The sequence below is a fragment of the Pygocentrus nattereri genome, chromosome 24 (genome assembly GCF_015220715.1).
Source record: "Pygocentrus nattereri isolate fPygNat1 chromosome 24, fPygNat1.pri, whole genome shotgun sequence".
Lineage (NCBI taxonomy): Eukaryota > Metazoa > Chordata > Actinopteri > Characiformes > Serrasalmidae > Pygocentrus > Pygocentrus nattereri.
This window is the reverse complement of record NC_051234.1, coordinates 30,762,481-30,775,676: the sequence shown is the minus strand read 5'-3', so window position 1 is coordinate 30,775,676 and position 13,196 is coordinate 30,762,481. Positions and strand designations below refer to the sequence as shown.

The 13,196-nt window shown below is 43.0% G+C and overlaps 1 protein-coding gene across 1 annotated transcript in view; it reads right to left on the bottom strand.

The window, feature by feature from the left end:
- Positions 1-2,397: 2,397 nt before the first annotated feature.
- The window catches only part of tmem108 (transmembrane protein 108), a 112,614-nt gene continuing 101,815 nt past the window's right edge, over positions 2,398-13,196 (bottom strand). The window contains exons 4-6 of the mRNA XM_017709242.2: positions 12,596-13,196; positions 10,110-10,264; positions 2,398-3,490 (exon numbers count right to left, since the gene is read on the bottom strand). The exon at positions 12,596-13,196 is cut by the window's right edge and continues 515 nt beyond it. Of these exons, the coding sequence (XP_017564731.1) occupies positions 3,374-3,490; positions 10,110-10,264; positions 12,596-13,196 (873 nt within the window). The 3' untranslated portion in view covers positions 2,398-3,373. The remainder of the gene's footprint in view (positions 3,491-10,109; positions 10,265-12,595) is intronic.

The following is a 13,196-nucleotide window of genomic DNA, read 5'->3' as shown; positions in this document are numbered from 1 at the left end:
CAGCAGTTCTGACACCTGAAGCTCCAGAATGTAACTGCTGCTCCATTTAAGGTGGAACAGAAGAATTCAAACAAGAATCTGGAGAACATCTGACTTCAGCTTCATATCACTGGAGAACTAGGGGTGGGTGATAATAAATAAGTGCCCCCCTCTTTGAAGGCGTCTGATCCCTAAATGTAACTAAAGCCCAGCAGTGAGGAGCTGAACTTTCCCCTCCTCTGCTGTCCCTGCAGACGGGCAGGGTCGCCTACAGAGCGGCGCTAGTAGCTGTTAATGAAGTGATGCTCTTTTATCTGAGGGTCTCATTTCAGAGGGAAGATCAACCACTGCCCCTTATCACTCAGTTCTAAGGGGTGCCACTAGAAAACATGGGGTAGGGGTAGAAATAAGAAATGGGACTGGGCCTTAGTTTATGTACATTACACTCAGACTCCACACATAATGGTCTGCATTACGGAGATTTCAACCGAGTCAAATGTGTCCAGCCGAGTCAACCAAACAGTCTGCTTCTCTTGTTTAGCCAGCAGCCACTGGTGGTCACTTGATCTGTAGACCTCTGACCCGTGAGGTGAGGTCAGCGAGGGCCTGTTAAAAACAGCTTTAAAATGCAGGCTTAACCAAGCAAGCAAACACTGTAATACGCGAACAGAAGAACCGCAGGGCTTTGTAGGGGACATTTCCCACATTGGCATCCAGACGCTGTGTTCGATTTGCAGGAGTTAAGCATTTCAAGCATAATTAAGAGATTTTGTAACATTTAAACTGACCGTTAACCTAACACACACACACACACACACACACACACACACACACACGGACGTACGAACACACACATGAGAAACCAGAGATGAGACATGCGGTCAGACACAGAAACACAGAGCGCTGTGTGCAACAGCTTCACTACGGGACTAGAAACATTTCCATTTAGTCCCTGCGCTGGTGACTCTTAAGGGAAAAGCCGTCTCAAAATCTCTCCATTTCAGGACATCTCCAGACTGAACGACTACGACTGGCCTGGCGTCGGAAGGCTCTTCCGACTGTAAGACAGGAGCTACTTTGGTAACCCCTCAGAACCCGTCCACGAAACAGTGCCATCTACCTTCCCATCCCCACAGACACGGAATTCAAGTTCGGCAGGCTTAAGTTTTTAAAGGAACAGTTTGACGCAAAATCAAATGTACACGAATGTCCCCTTGGCCCAAATGTAGATGATCGGTCTAGACACGTTTGCTTCTTTAGTTCTGCACTGGAGCTATGAGGCTAATGCAGCTACCAAGTAATGAAAGAAGGGTTAGGAGTCAATCCCATGAAGAGTCAATCTGTCCATTTCAGGAATTCGGGAATCGAGAGCCGACTCCAAAGCTTTGCACTCGATGTTCACATCTCAACGACTGAACTATACGGAAGTTTTGGATAATCGCTGGAATCCCCCTGTAAGCATTTCTGCAGTAACAGCAGTAGCAGGAGGAACTTTAGTGCAGTAGGACTAACACAGGAGGGTGGACACCGTTCTCTGCCAGGTACAAGCAACAACTCCACAAATAACACTAATAAAAACTGTTTGTTTATACGTTGCTGTTGTCGGAACAAAACCTCGTATCTCCAAAACGGTAACTTTACAGGAGAAGGTAAAAACCTACTTTACTTTTAATGTAAGTCAATGGAACCAGACGTCTTTCCAAGTCGTTTTGGGACGTTTCTTTATGTCCATTTATCATGAAATTTACACAGAATGCGAAGGGAAACAGATGTTTTCAAATTAAGTCAAAAACTGAAAAATGACAAAAATGGAGATACAAGGTTTTCTTCTGACAACAGCGATACGTAAAATGGAATTTAACTAAAGCACTTAATATTAACAGCAAGCACTGGGATAATAATAAGGGGCAGACGTAGGCTGGAGGTTAGGGAGCTGGCCCTGTGACCGGAAGGTTGTCGGTTCGATCCCCAGTGCCGACAGTCCATGATTGAGGTGCCCTTGAGCAAGACACCTAACCCCCAACTGCTCCCCGGGCGCCGTGGATAGGGCTGCCCACCGCTCCGGGCAAGTGTGCTCACTGCCCCCTAGTGTGTATGTGGTGTTTCACTTCACGGATGGGTTAAATGCGGAGGTGGAATTTCCCCGTTTGGGGGATTAAAATAGTATCACCTAACTTAATCCCTCTCTGTTAGCGCATGCACTCAGGGGCAGGTTGGATTTGGGCTTTAACTTCATGTATATGTAGTTTGTGACGCTCTGTTATCTATAAGTAAAGCATAATTAGTCCTGTTTAATTGTATTTAATTCAATCGAGAGTGTGAACAGAAATCCCTGTATTTGTAGTTTTTTCATCGCATTTTAAAATGTTTTTGTTTCCACTAAATATTGTGATATATATCGTGTATCGTGAAATCGTCTTCAAGTATTGTGATGCTATATTTCTGCAATATTGCCCACCCCTACACGCCTACATAAGCATTTAGGAATACGATGTGCAAGATGTTTATTAGAGGGGTATAAGCTTCCATTACTATTTGGCTATACTAGCCCGGTAGCTGCAGGTAACTAAAGCTAAAGAAGCTACCCAGACAGCGAGCATATATCGGTCTGCTGGCTTGATAAGCTCGGCACCCCGCCACTGCTGGTCCACCCTCGGACCCCCCAGATTATTGTCTTGCATGCAGACTCACATTAAATTCACAGCGCTTTTCATTTTAGATAAATAAACTAAGACAAATTGTACAAACAGCTAGGATAAGTGGAATTTTGTGGAAGTGGATTTGACTCTGCTTAACCACCGGTGGGCCGCTCAGAAGACGCTGAGCAAAACGCCAGGGGACCACCAGCTTTGCCGTCAGCGGGCCAACAGTGGTCCACCCTCCTCCTGCTTTCAGGGTCAATTCAGACCTCAAAACATGCCCTGTCCTATCGACTACATCTGAACTAGGGGGCAACTGAGTTTGCCTAACTATTCCTTTAAGTAATCAGCTTAAGTGTTTTGGGCAAGATCATGCAAACATCTTTTAACAGCACACATCGCGTTTCTCTACGTTCCACTCTCCGCCGAAGCCACTTGAACGCCACGGAAACCACACACATACCATTTTGATTCAAAAAGACATAAAAACCCTTATCACAATTAAGCATCTGTAGAAAATGTACATCAGAAAAATATGTGAAGGGCTCACCCTCACGGTAGAGTGCTTTTGACTTATTCATTCATCTCTTTAAAACCAGTTTATATGTGTGTATATATATATATCATATATATCATATATATATCATATATAAAGCACAGTCTCTGAAGGTCCACCACATTATAAAAAACACCTTTGAGAAGGAGAGAGGAGACGGGCGGGAGGCCAGAGAGATTCCGGCTCTGTTTAAAGAGGCTCAGATGTCGGAGGCCTTGTCTCTGTTGATGAAGAGAGTCTCTTGGCAGAAAGGGTTAACCAGCACGACGCCGCTGTCGCTGTAATCGCCATTAGGGGGCAGACACGTCTCCTGCTCCTGCAAAACAAAACAGGGCCATGGTTTTAACGGCGCTGAGTCAGAGAACTGGCCAAATGGGTTTTAGAACTGTTTTATAAACAGGCCCTCGGTGGTTTCGCCTCAAAACTCGAACTACAGGATGAGAGGAGGAGGGACGAACCGGACCTTTTCTAGGACCTAGTTTAAGCTAGAGACAGTGAGCTAATCTGCAATCTGCCTTAACATATCTACATGTAGGGGTGGGCAATTTGAGAATATCTTGTTGTTATTGTGATTCATTACGTTGCGATATGCTTTACCAAGTATAACCATCAGTGCTTAAGGACACTGACCGACTGCAGGTTTCATCACAAGGAGAGCATAATTAGTCCTGTTTAACTGTATTTAGTGTTTAACTGTATTTAGTGTTTAACTGTATTTGTAGTTTTTCTTAGTTTTTTAAAAATGTTTTTGTTTCTGTTTTCAGGAAAACTAAATATTGTTGATACATATCGTGTATCGTGTAATGATCAAGTATTGTGATGCTATATTTTTGCAATATCGCCCACCCCTACACGCCATAAGCATTGTGAGTGACTGCTGAGGTTTATAATCAGAGGCATTAACCTTCTTTATTTGTTGCTGCTAACTGTGTAGCCCTTAGCACCGTAACTAGTAAGCTAACAATAAACTGACAGCAGTCCTGTGAAACAAATGGAGCAACGTGTTACACATATCTCAGTTTGAACTACTTAATACTTTAACCCATTAAAATCCCCGGCTTATTACATAACAAGGCTTATTAGTCAGGAACTACAGGGACTTGCTGGGCTATTCTCAGGTTATAGAAGTATGTAATAAAACTTGGGGCCTGCCAGGGGTCCCTGGCCATTTAAGGGGTTAAAGCGTTACGTTGTTCTGGCTTAAACGCGGCTTTGTCTGCCATTTGACTCAAGTTTAAAAAAACTAAACAAGACATCACCAAACTTGACCTAAAACTGTGAACATAATTAATCTAGACGATGAACACCAAAGATGTTCTGCCGCGTCTCGCGGGAACGCCGCTCGCTTATTTCCAGTACCGCAGTCTGTTTTCGCACATGCTCAGACTGAGAAATCCGAAAGAAATCAGAGTGAGAGTCACAGCACTGAGAAATCTGACGACTGAGCTGAAATAGTCCAGCCTCTTCATCAGATTCCTAGACCTTATCTAGGAAATCAGAGAATTGCGTTTACATGACCGTTTGAGTAATCAGATATGATCGGATTATTGAGTGCGTGTAAACGTGTGACGTGCAGTGAGTGAGACGGCCTCCCCGAACCTTTCCTCTGTTGACTCTCACTCCTCTAATCTAAGTGCCTATCACTCACAGCTAGCTAAGGAATGAAGAGTGAAGGAAGGAGAATGGAGAGATGTTTAATGAAAGAGCAGGGAAGGCAGGAGAAGAAGTGGGAGGTTGATTCTCTGCATTTCTAAAAAAGAGAAAAGAGAAAGGAGAGCGTGAAAGCAGAGGACCTGTGTGTCACCAGCATGTCAAACACGATCCCTCCCCATCATCGCACTCCTGCGAGAAAACGGCAGACGGCAGGAAACAAAGAACAGAAAAAAGGGATAAAAACGAAAAGCGGATAAGCTGGATTGGAAAGCATGATCACAAAGGACAGCAGAGATTAAAGCACAGCAGAACAACATGCACCGAGCTGAGCTCTAGAGGCGGTAGTACTGGGGTTTGAACACCAGGTGGCGATAAAGATCAGTGAGAGCGTGCCCACATCAGGGAAAACTGAATTTACTTGACTTTTTTTCAGGAAGAACTTATTGAAGTGTGTTAACATTTAGATATTAAAAAAAAATCAAAAATGACATTTACACTAGTAAAAATGAAACATCTTAATAAGACAAATCCAGTGGTTAGTTCTTGACATCAAAAGTTCTTGACATCAAAAAACAAAATATCAAAAATTCATTTTTTTTGTGGGAAATAAATTATGTGTAAATTTTATTCCCGATATCAAGAAAAATAGGAAGAAAAGCAAAATAGGTTTGCCATAGATTTCTGCCTATTCAGCATACAGCAGTTTAGCCCCGCCCATTCACACAGAAGTTATAAGGAGTGTTTCTGCTCAGATCTTCTTCTGAATTAGGCTCAATACAGAGCAGCCAATCAACTCCTGTTCCATGTACACAGACCGGTCAGGCGTAACGTTCTGACCACCTCCTTGTTTCTACCCTCATTGTCCACTTTATCAGCTCCACTTACTGTATAGCTGCACTCTGTAGATCTACAGTTACAGACTGTAGTCCAACTGTTTCTCTGATACTCTGTTACCCTGTTCTTCAGTGGTCAGGACCCCCATGGACCCTCACAGAGCAGGTACAATGTAGGTGGTGGGTCATTTGCAGCACTGCAGTAACACTGACGTGGTCGTGGTGTGCTAGTGAGTGTTGTGCTGGTACTAGTTGATCAGACACAGCAGCACTGCTGGAGTGAGTGTCCACTCACTGTCCACTCTATTAGACACTCCTACCTTGCCAGTCCACCTTGTAGATGTAAAGTCAGAGACAACAGCTCATCTGCTGCTGCACAGGACGCTGTTGGCTGGATATTTTTGGTTGGTGGACTATTCTCAGTCCAGCAGCGACACTGAGGTGTTTAAAATCTCCAGCAGCACTGCTGTGTCTGATCCACTCAGACCAGCACAACACACACTATCACACCACCACCACGTCAGTGTCACTGCAGTGCTGCAAATGACCCACCACCCAAACAGTACCTGCTCTGTGAGGGTCCATGGGGGTCCTGACCACTGAAGAACAGGGTAACAGAGTATCAGAGAAACAGATGGACTACAGTCTGTAACTGTAGAACTACAGAGTGCAGCTATACAGTAAGTGGAGCTGATAAAGTGGACAAGGAGGCGGTCAGTGTGTATATCAAGACTATTTTTGGTACATAAAACCACACAAACATCATAAAACCTTAAAAAAACAGTCTGTTACAAGAAAAATGTCTGATATGGGCGTTTTAAAGCTTTAGTCTTCAGTCTGAACGCCTGGATTTTTAACTGTGCTCTTATTACAGAGCACTGCTGATTATTAATTTACCAAAGGCCTACAAGGCGAAGTCTGTGAAAGTCTATTTTTGCTGCTTAAATGAATATCTTACTCAGACGACGTCATTAGCGACAACTCCAGCAAACCCTACGGCTCTTTAAATCCTTCTTGGCTGGGAGACAGCGGCGTACTGTGGGCTAATTTGCTGCTGCTGGAACAAGTTAACCCTCTACTGCACGTATTACGAGAGCAATTTACAAACTTCGCTTTCTTGCAGTCACTTTTCTTGCACAAAATGCTCCTTGATTATTAAATGATATCATTATAAAGTTATATATAATGTTTATTAACAACCTGTCCCAATTATTAAATTCAAATACATTAAAAAAATGTATGCGGGGGCCTTTTGGAGTATGTTGCCTTGAGGCAACGTTGTGAGACAATGAGAAGGAATGATATAGAGCCGTGTTCCCTGAAGTGGTGAAGTCTGGCTTGTGACTGGCTAAATCTATTCCACTGTCACACAGTGTTGCTTCTAGGCATCAAACACATTTCTGCAAATTCTCATTAGAAAAAATGATACTCAACTTAAAAGAAAGAATATTAAAGAGACATTATGACCAAGTACATGCTTTTCATTGACTTACTCAAACTCTTACCCTTATCGTTAACACCATCTTTAAATATGTATAACATTATTGGTAAGTGAGGAAAATGAGTTTGTTGCCCTGAGGCAACATCGTGCAACAGAGGGTTAATCTAAACATAGGACATTTCTACAGGTAAGCTTTACTAATTAGTGCTCAGATTCATGTTTGATTTTTTTCTCAGGTTAAAATATTCATCTTCATTGATCTTCACTGATTACATTTTTTTAAGGAATTCACCTGCAGCCTGTGGTCGATTTCCACAATTATTTCAACAAAGCTCTCTGTACTGTAAAAAAACAGAAAATCTGATTTGAAAAATACTTATAATAGAAGCCAACAGGCAGGTGCTGAATTATTCGGTTATCTATTAAAAGTCTTCTTTAAAACTGGACAGATGAGGCAAATCCACAGTCAAGGTCAGAGAAATCAACTCAACCCAGTTTTCCTCAGGCTAATACACCTGAGCCGGCCCACTAAAGGGGAATTCCACTAATATTTTTCAGAATTTCCACATAATTCAATCATTGAGATGTAAACGGAGTCATTAAAAGTGTTTTCCTGGGGGTTGCAATTACGCAGTGTGGCATCCATGAAATGCAAGGATAGACATTTTATTTACCATCTAAAATAAACATAACATTGATGAATATTAAAGTAATGATGAAGCTGAAAAGATCAATGGTGTTCCAGTCACTTCCATGGCCACAGGTGTATAAAGCCGAGCCCCTAGGCCTGCAGACTGCTTCTACAGACATTAGTGAAAGAATGGGTCGTAAAGTTTGGTGGAGGGGGGATCATGGTGTGGGGTTGTTTTTCAGGAGTTGGGCTCGACCCCTTAGTTCCAGTGAAAGGAACTCTTAAAGCTTCAGCACCAAGAGATTCTGGACAATTTCATGCTCCTCACTTTGTGGGAACAGTTTGGGGACGGCCCCTTCCTGCTCCAACATGACTGCACACCAGTGCACAAAGCAGGTCCATAAAGACACGGATGAGCCAGTTTGGTCTGGAAGAACTTGACTGGCCTGCGCAGAGTCCTGACCTCAACCCCATAGAACACCTTTGGGATGAATTAGAGTGGAGACTGTGAGCCAGGCCTTCTCGTCCAACATCAGTGCCTGACCTCACAAATGTGCTTCTGGAAGAACGGTCAGAAATTCCCATAAACACTCCTAACCCTTGTGGAAAGCCTTCCCAGAAGAGTTGAACTGTTATAGCTCTAAAGGGTGGGCTGACATCATATTAAACCCTATGGATTTAGAATGGGATCTCACACGATTTCATATGCGTGTGAAGCCAGACGAGCAAATACTTTCGGCAACATAGTGTATTTTGCCTTACAATGCCCTACATGCACCTCCCCACCCTGCATGTATACATTTTGGCCAAATTAATGTGTTTACATGCACTTAATAATCCAATACACTGCAGAAAATCAGATTTTGTCTGTGATCTGATTTGTGTTTACATATAAATGAGTAATGAGATGATGGGGAAAATCCCATGACGTGGCGGAAACTAAGGCCCAGTCCCATTTCTTATTTTTACCCCTACCCCTTGTTTTCGAGTGTCAACTTCAGCCCTTGGAACTGAGTAATAAGGGGCAGTGGTTGAGATCTTCCCTCTGAAATGAGACCCTCTAATAAAAGAGCATCACTTCATTAACAGCTACTAGCGCCGCTCTGTAGGCGACCCTGCCCGTCTGCAGGGACAGCAGAGGAGGGGAAAGTTCAGCTCCTCACTGCTGGGCTTTAGTTACATTTAGGGATCATACGCCTTCAAAGAGGGGGGCAGTTATTTATTATCACCCTCCCTAATTCTTCAGTGATATGAAGCTGAAGTCAGATATTCTCCAGATTCTTGTACGAATTTTCCCGTTCCACCTTAAATGGACCAGCAGTTACATTCTGGCGCTTCAGGTGTCAGAACGACTGGACTATTTAAGGTGGAACGGGAAAATTAGCTGGCTAGCTACTGAGATGTCAGCATACTATTATCAAATTTCTGTCCTTGTTATGAAGAAAAGGACAGTAATACACTGAAACGACGCTAAACGAAGATAAAGCAGTGCTTATCATTTTCTATGGAGAAAATTTTGGGTTTCTTTGGTCTCTTGTTCAGCCGTCTTGTCGGCTTTTCTTTCTTTCCTCTGTTTGGAGTCTCTAAAAATTTGGTCTCAGATTCGCTCCAAAAGTGTTTTGCTGCGTCTCGCCGCGACAGCGCTCGCTTATTTCCGGTACCGCAGTCTGTTTTCACACCGGAATCCGAAAGAAATCAGAGTAAGAGTTCACAGCGCTGAGAAATCTGACTACTGAGCTAAAATCCAGCCTCTTCATCAGATTTCTTAATCAGATTTCTAGACCTTACTCCAATCTAAGAAATCAGAGTGCGTCGTTTACACGTCCATTTGAATAATCAGGTAACTGCAGACATCCGATCATGATTGGATTATTGAGCGCATGTAAACGTCTCAAGGCTCAGGCCATGTTTGGAACCATTTCGTGTAACAACTTGCTGTGAGGGAGCTTTCAGACGTGGACGTCTGGTTCCTATCACCACCAGTGTGAACACGGAACATTCCACACCCCTCTGAATTACTTTGTTTACATCTCAACCATTTAATTATGCAGGAATTTTGAAAAGGAGGTGGAATTTCCCTTTAAGGCCTTTAACTAATAGCATGTGAAATTAGGGTAAAGACTAAAATCTGCAGAGCTCAGAGAAACAGCCCGCCCTAAATGAACACCTACGGTGTGGAATTAACACCTACAGAACTCATTTCGGTCCAGCTGGACACAAATGAGCAGCGTAATTCGGAACAGCTGCTGTAGTAGGGGGTCATGACGGTGGGCTCGCTTAGTTCCAACCTCGAAATTCTACCCTTCCTCTATAATGAGGCGGGACTCTAGGGCTGAATGTGTGGGCTCTAGATCTGAGACTGGTTTATTAGTCGTACATCAGCAGTTTCCAGCGGCTGTATCTCGCGCGGGAGCTCCACAGCGTGGCGGCTGAAGTAGTCCATGGTGATGGCGTTGTTCCAGTAGCTCAGGTTGTTCTCCTGGCTGGCGGACTTCTTCTTCTTCCTCATGCAGCACACCGTCAGCAGCACAGCTGTGGACGACAACAGAGTCTGTACTGATTCCACGCTGACCATAAAGTGCACACATAAAACAGATGGTTCTTCAAGGGCTCTTTACTAAAGAAAGCGGTTCTATATATAACCATGAACACCCTGAGAACCATTTTCATGATTAAATGACTCTTTGCAAAAAGAAATGGGTCAGAAAAGGGTTCTATATAGCACCGAAAAGGGTTCTTCTACTGTTACAAGCTTGACACCCTAACAGTAGAAGAACGCTTTTAGGTGCTAAATAAAACCCTTTTTTAAAAAGGTTCTTTATAGGACCACCTACAGCACATTCTCCATCCATCTGAAGAACCCTTTCATCATGCAAAGGGTTCTCTGAGCGTTCATGGTTCTATATAGAACCATGTTCTTTATTAAAGAATCTTTGAAGAACCTACATGTGTGCACTACAAAGAGTTGTTCTATTGTTACAAGCTTGACATTGGTTCTATATAGCACCAAAAAGGGTTCTTCTCTTGTAACGACGTTAGGCTTGTTATAATAGAAGAACCGTTTTTGGTGCTATACAGAACCATTTTTAAAAAGGTTCTTCATAGAACCATATACAACACATTCTCCATCCTTCTAAAGAACCCTTTCATCATGCAAAGAGCCCTTTAATCATGCAGAGTGCTCTTGGTTGCATATAGAACCATTTTCTTTCCTAAAGAACCCTTGAAGAACCATCATTTTTAAGTGTGGCTGTATGAATATATCAGGTGAGTTAGAAGGCCATTGTATTAAGGCTGCAGTGTTTAATGCTGGACAGTAATCAATGTGGTCAGCAGTGTCATTTCAGTAAGGTTATTTGTATTGGGCTATTGTAACGAACCAGTAAGTTCACTTTTGAATATTCGATTAAATATAACCTTGATTATTTGCATATAAAACGATGAATGTTTCACTTTACCGACTGAGTTATCATCATTATTACAATTATTATTATTATCATTATTCATATCATATTATTTATTGTTCATTTTTTATTTTGACTTTTGATTTTTTTTATTGCTGGAATATATTCATTTATTTTCTGTTCATTTGTGCGTTTTTTATTAAACGTGAAGTGCTAGACAGTAATAGATAAACACTCATAAACAAATACCATCACTGCAAGTAGAATAGGATCAAATCCAGGGGATTCAGGTCAACCTGGCAACCCTGATCAGGTTACTGAGACTGTTTCGACAGGTCCGTGAGGGGCAGTGCAGCAGAGCACACGTTAAATTATTGCCCAGCACTGTCTGGATAAGTTTCTTTATAGACAGCTCACCAGCCAACACGCTGTCCTTTTCTCTCCAAAATAAATGCAATAAGCGTGATTTTTATACTTTATAACTACTATTAAAACCTAAAATTAGAGGTCTAATAGAGTGTTGACAGTCCGACAAGTGAAAGTACTGGACATTTGAATGACTTTTCTGTTTTCAAATGATTTAATTATCAAGTTTATCTCATTTTATTACATATTTCTTGCAGCTGTGGTCAGGATGCCTGGCAACCTATCAAAAATACGTTCCTCTGTGCTCGTTTCTCATCAGAATGCTCATTTGGAGTAGACCATTGTACAAACATATTCCTATCAGCAGCAAACTGAACCAGGGGTCACCTGGAAGTGCGAACGAGACCTGCCGTATTTGGCAGACCACAGTTCCATTGTTTAGTGCCCATATGTCAAACACAAGGCCGGCAGGCCGAGTCAGGCCCGTGACACGGTCCTGTCCATCCTGCAAAATCATTTAAATGTTCTATTCTTATTAGCCCATTTCACACTACAGTTCCCAGCATGCACTGCAACATAGTATGCGTTCTGACCCCCTTCCCCCAACAACAACATGTGCGCCAGCAGTTACACAAAAAGAAAGGAGGAATCAAGCTCAAGCAAATAAACAGATAAATAAAACGATTTTTTTTATTTGGAATTATTTTTGAATAAGCCTATTTTGGTGTTCACACCTGTCAAAATGACCCAAAGTAAAGAAATAGTTTGACTGCTTGGCACCAAATCATCCTTACTTATTCACTTTGTCAATATTTATTCACCATGTTATAATCATTAATTCAAATAAATCAATTAATGGTGCTTTTCCTATTAATTAAGGTAACATTTATCATTATTTAGGCATTAGGACTATACAACATACAGTGTGTACAGAAATCTTTATACTGCAGTCTCAAATGTCTGGAATTTGCAAATATGTAATTAGTATCCCAGTATTAATATGGAGCAATATAACCTCACTATGTTGCGCAGGGGTCAATAAACCCAGGTGGGTTATGGTCAGATGTGGTGATGCGTTACAACAGATACTCACAGCAAGAAGACACAGGCACGCTGATGGCCAACACCACCCATATGATATCCATCTTGCCCAGGCAGATGGTGGTGCTGGTGTCGGGAGAGTCCACAGTGGGGCCTGACTGGTTCCCTGTGCCCAGGGGCCCTCGTGCGGTGCCAGGAACCACACTGCTCTGGAAGCTCCCGTTAGCAGTGGAGGTCGACTCAGAGGCGTTTGAGTCATTTTGAGGCAGCAGAACGTTCCCTGACGCACCTTCACTGCTGTTAAAGGAGCCTCTTGCATTACCCCGTGGGGAGAAAGAGTCAGTGTCAGTGGACATGTTGGTTGGTGCTTGAGTGCCCCCTACAGTCTTTGTTGCACTGCCAGACGTGCCAGCAACCACGGAAGGAGAGGAGGGGGATGTCTTGGTCGTTGTTTCAGAGCTGGGGGTGGTGGTTGTGGCCAGATTTGAGGCCAGACTAGGATGCGAGGGCTTGGGCTGGATGGTAGTGAGGAGTGCGGGGCCTTTGTTAAGTGGGGGCGCATTGCGCAGTGTAATAGCATGACGCTCCCCACCTGCCAGCCCCTGGTGCAAGGTGTCCCCTCTTTCTGTTGGGGCCCCTTGCTGGGTAGACTC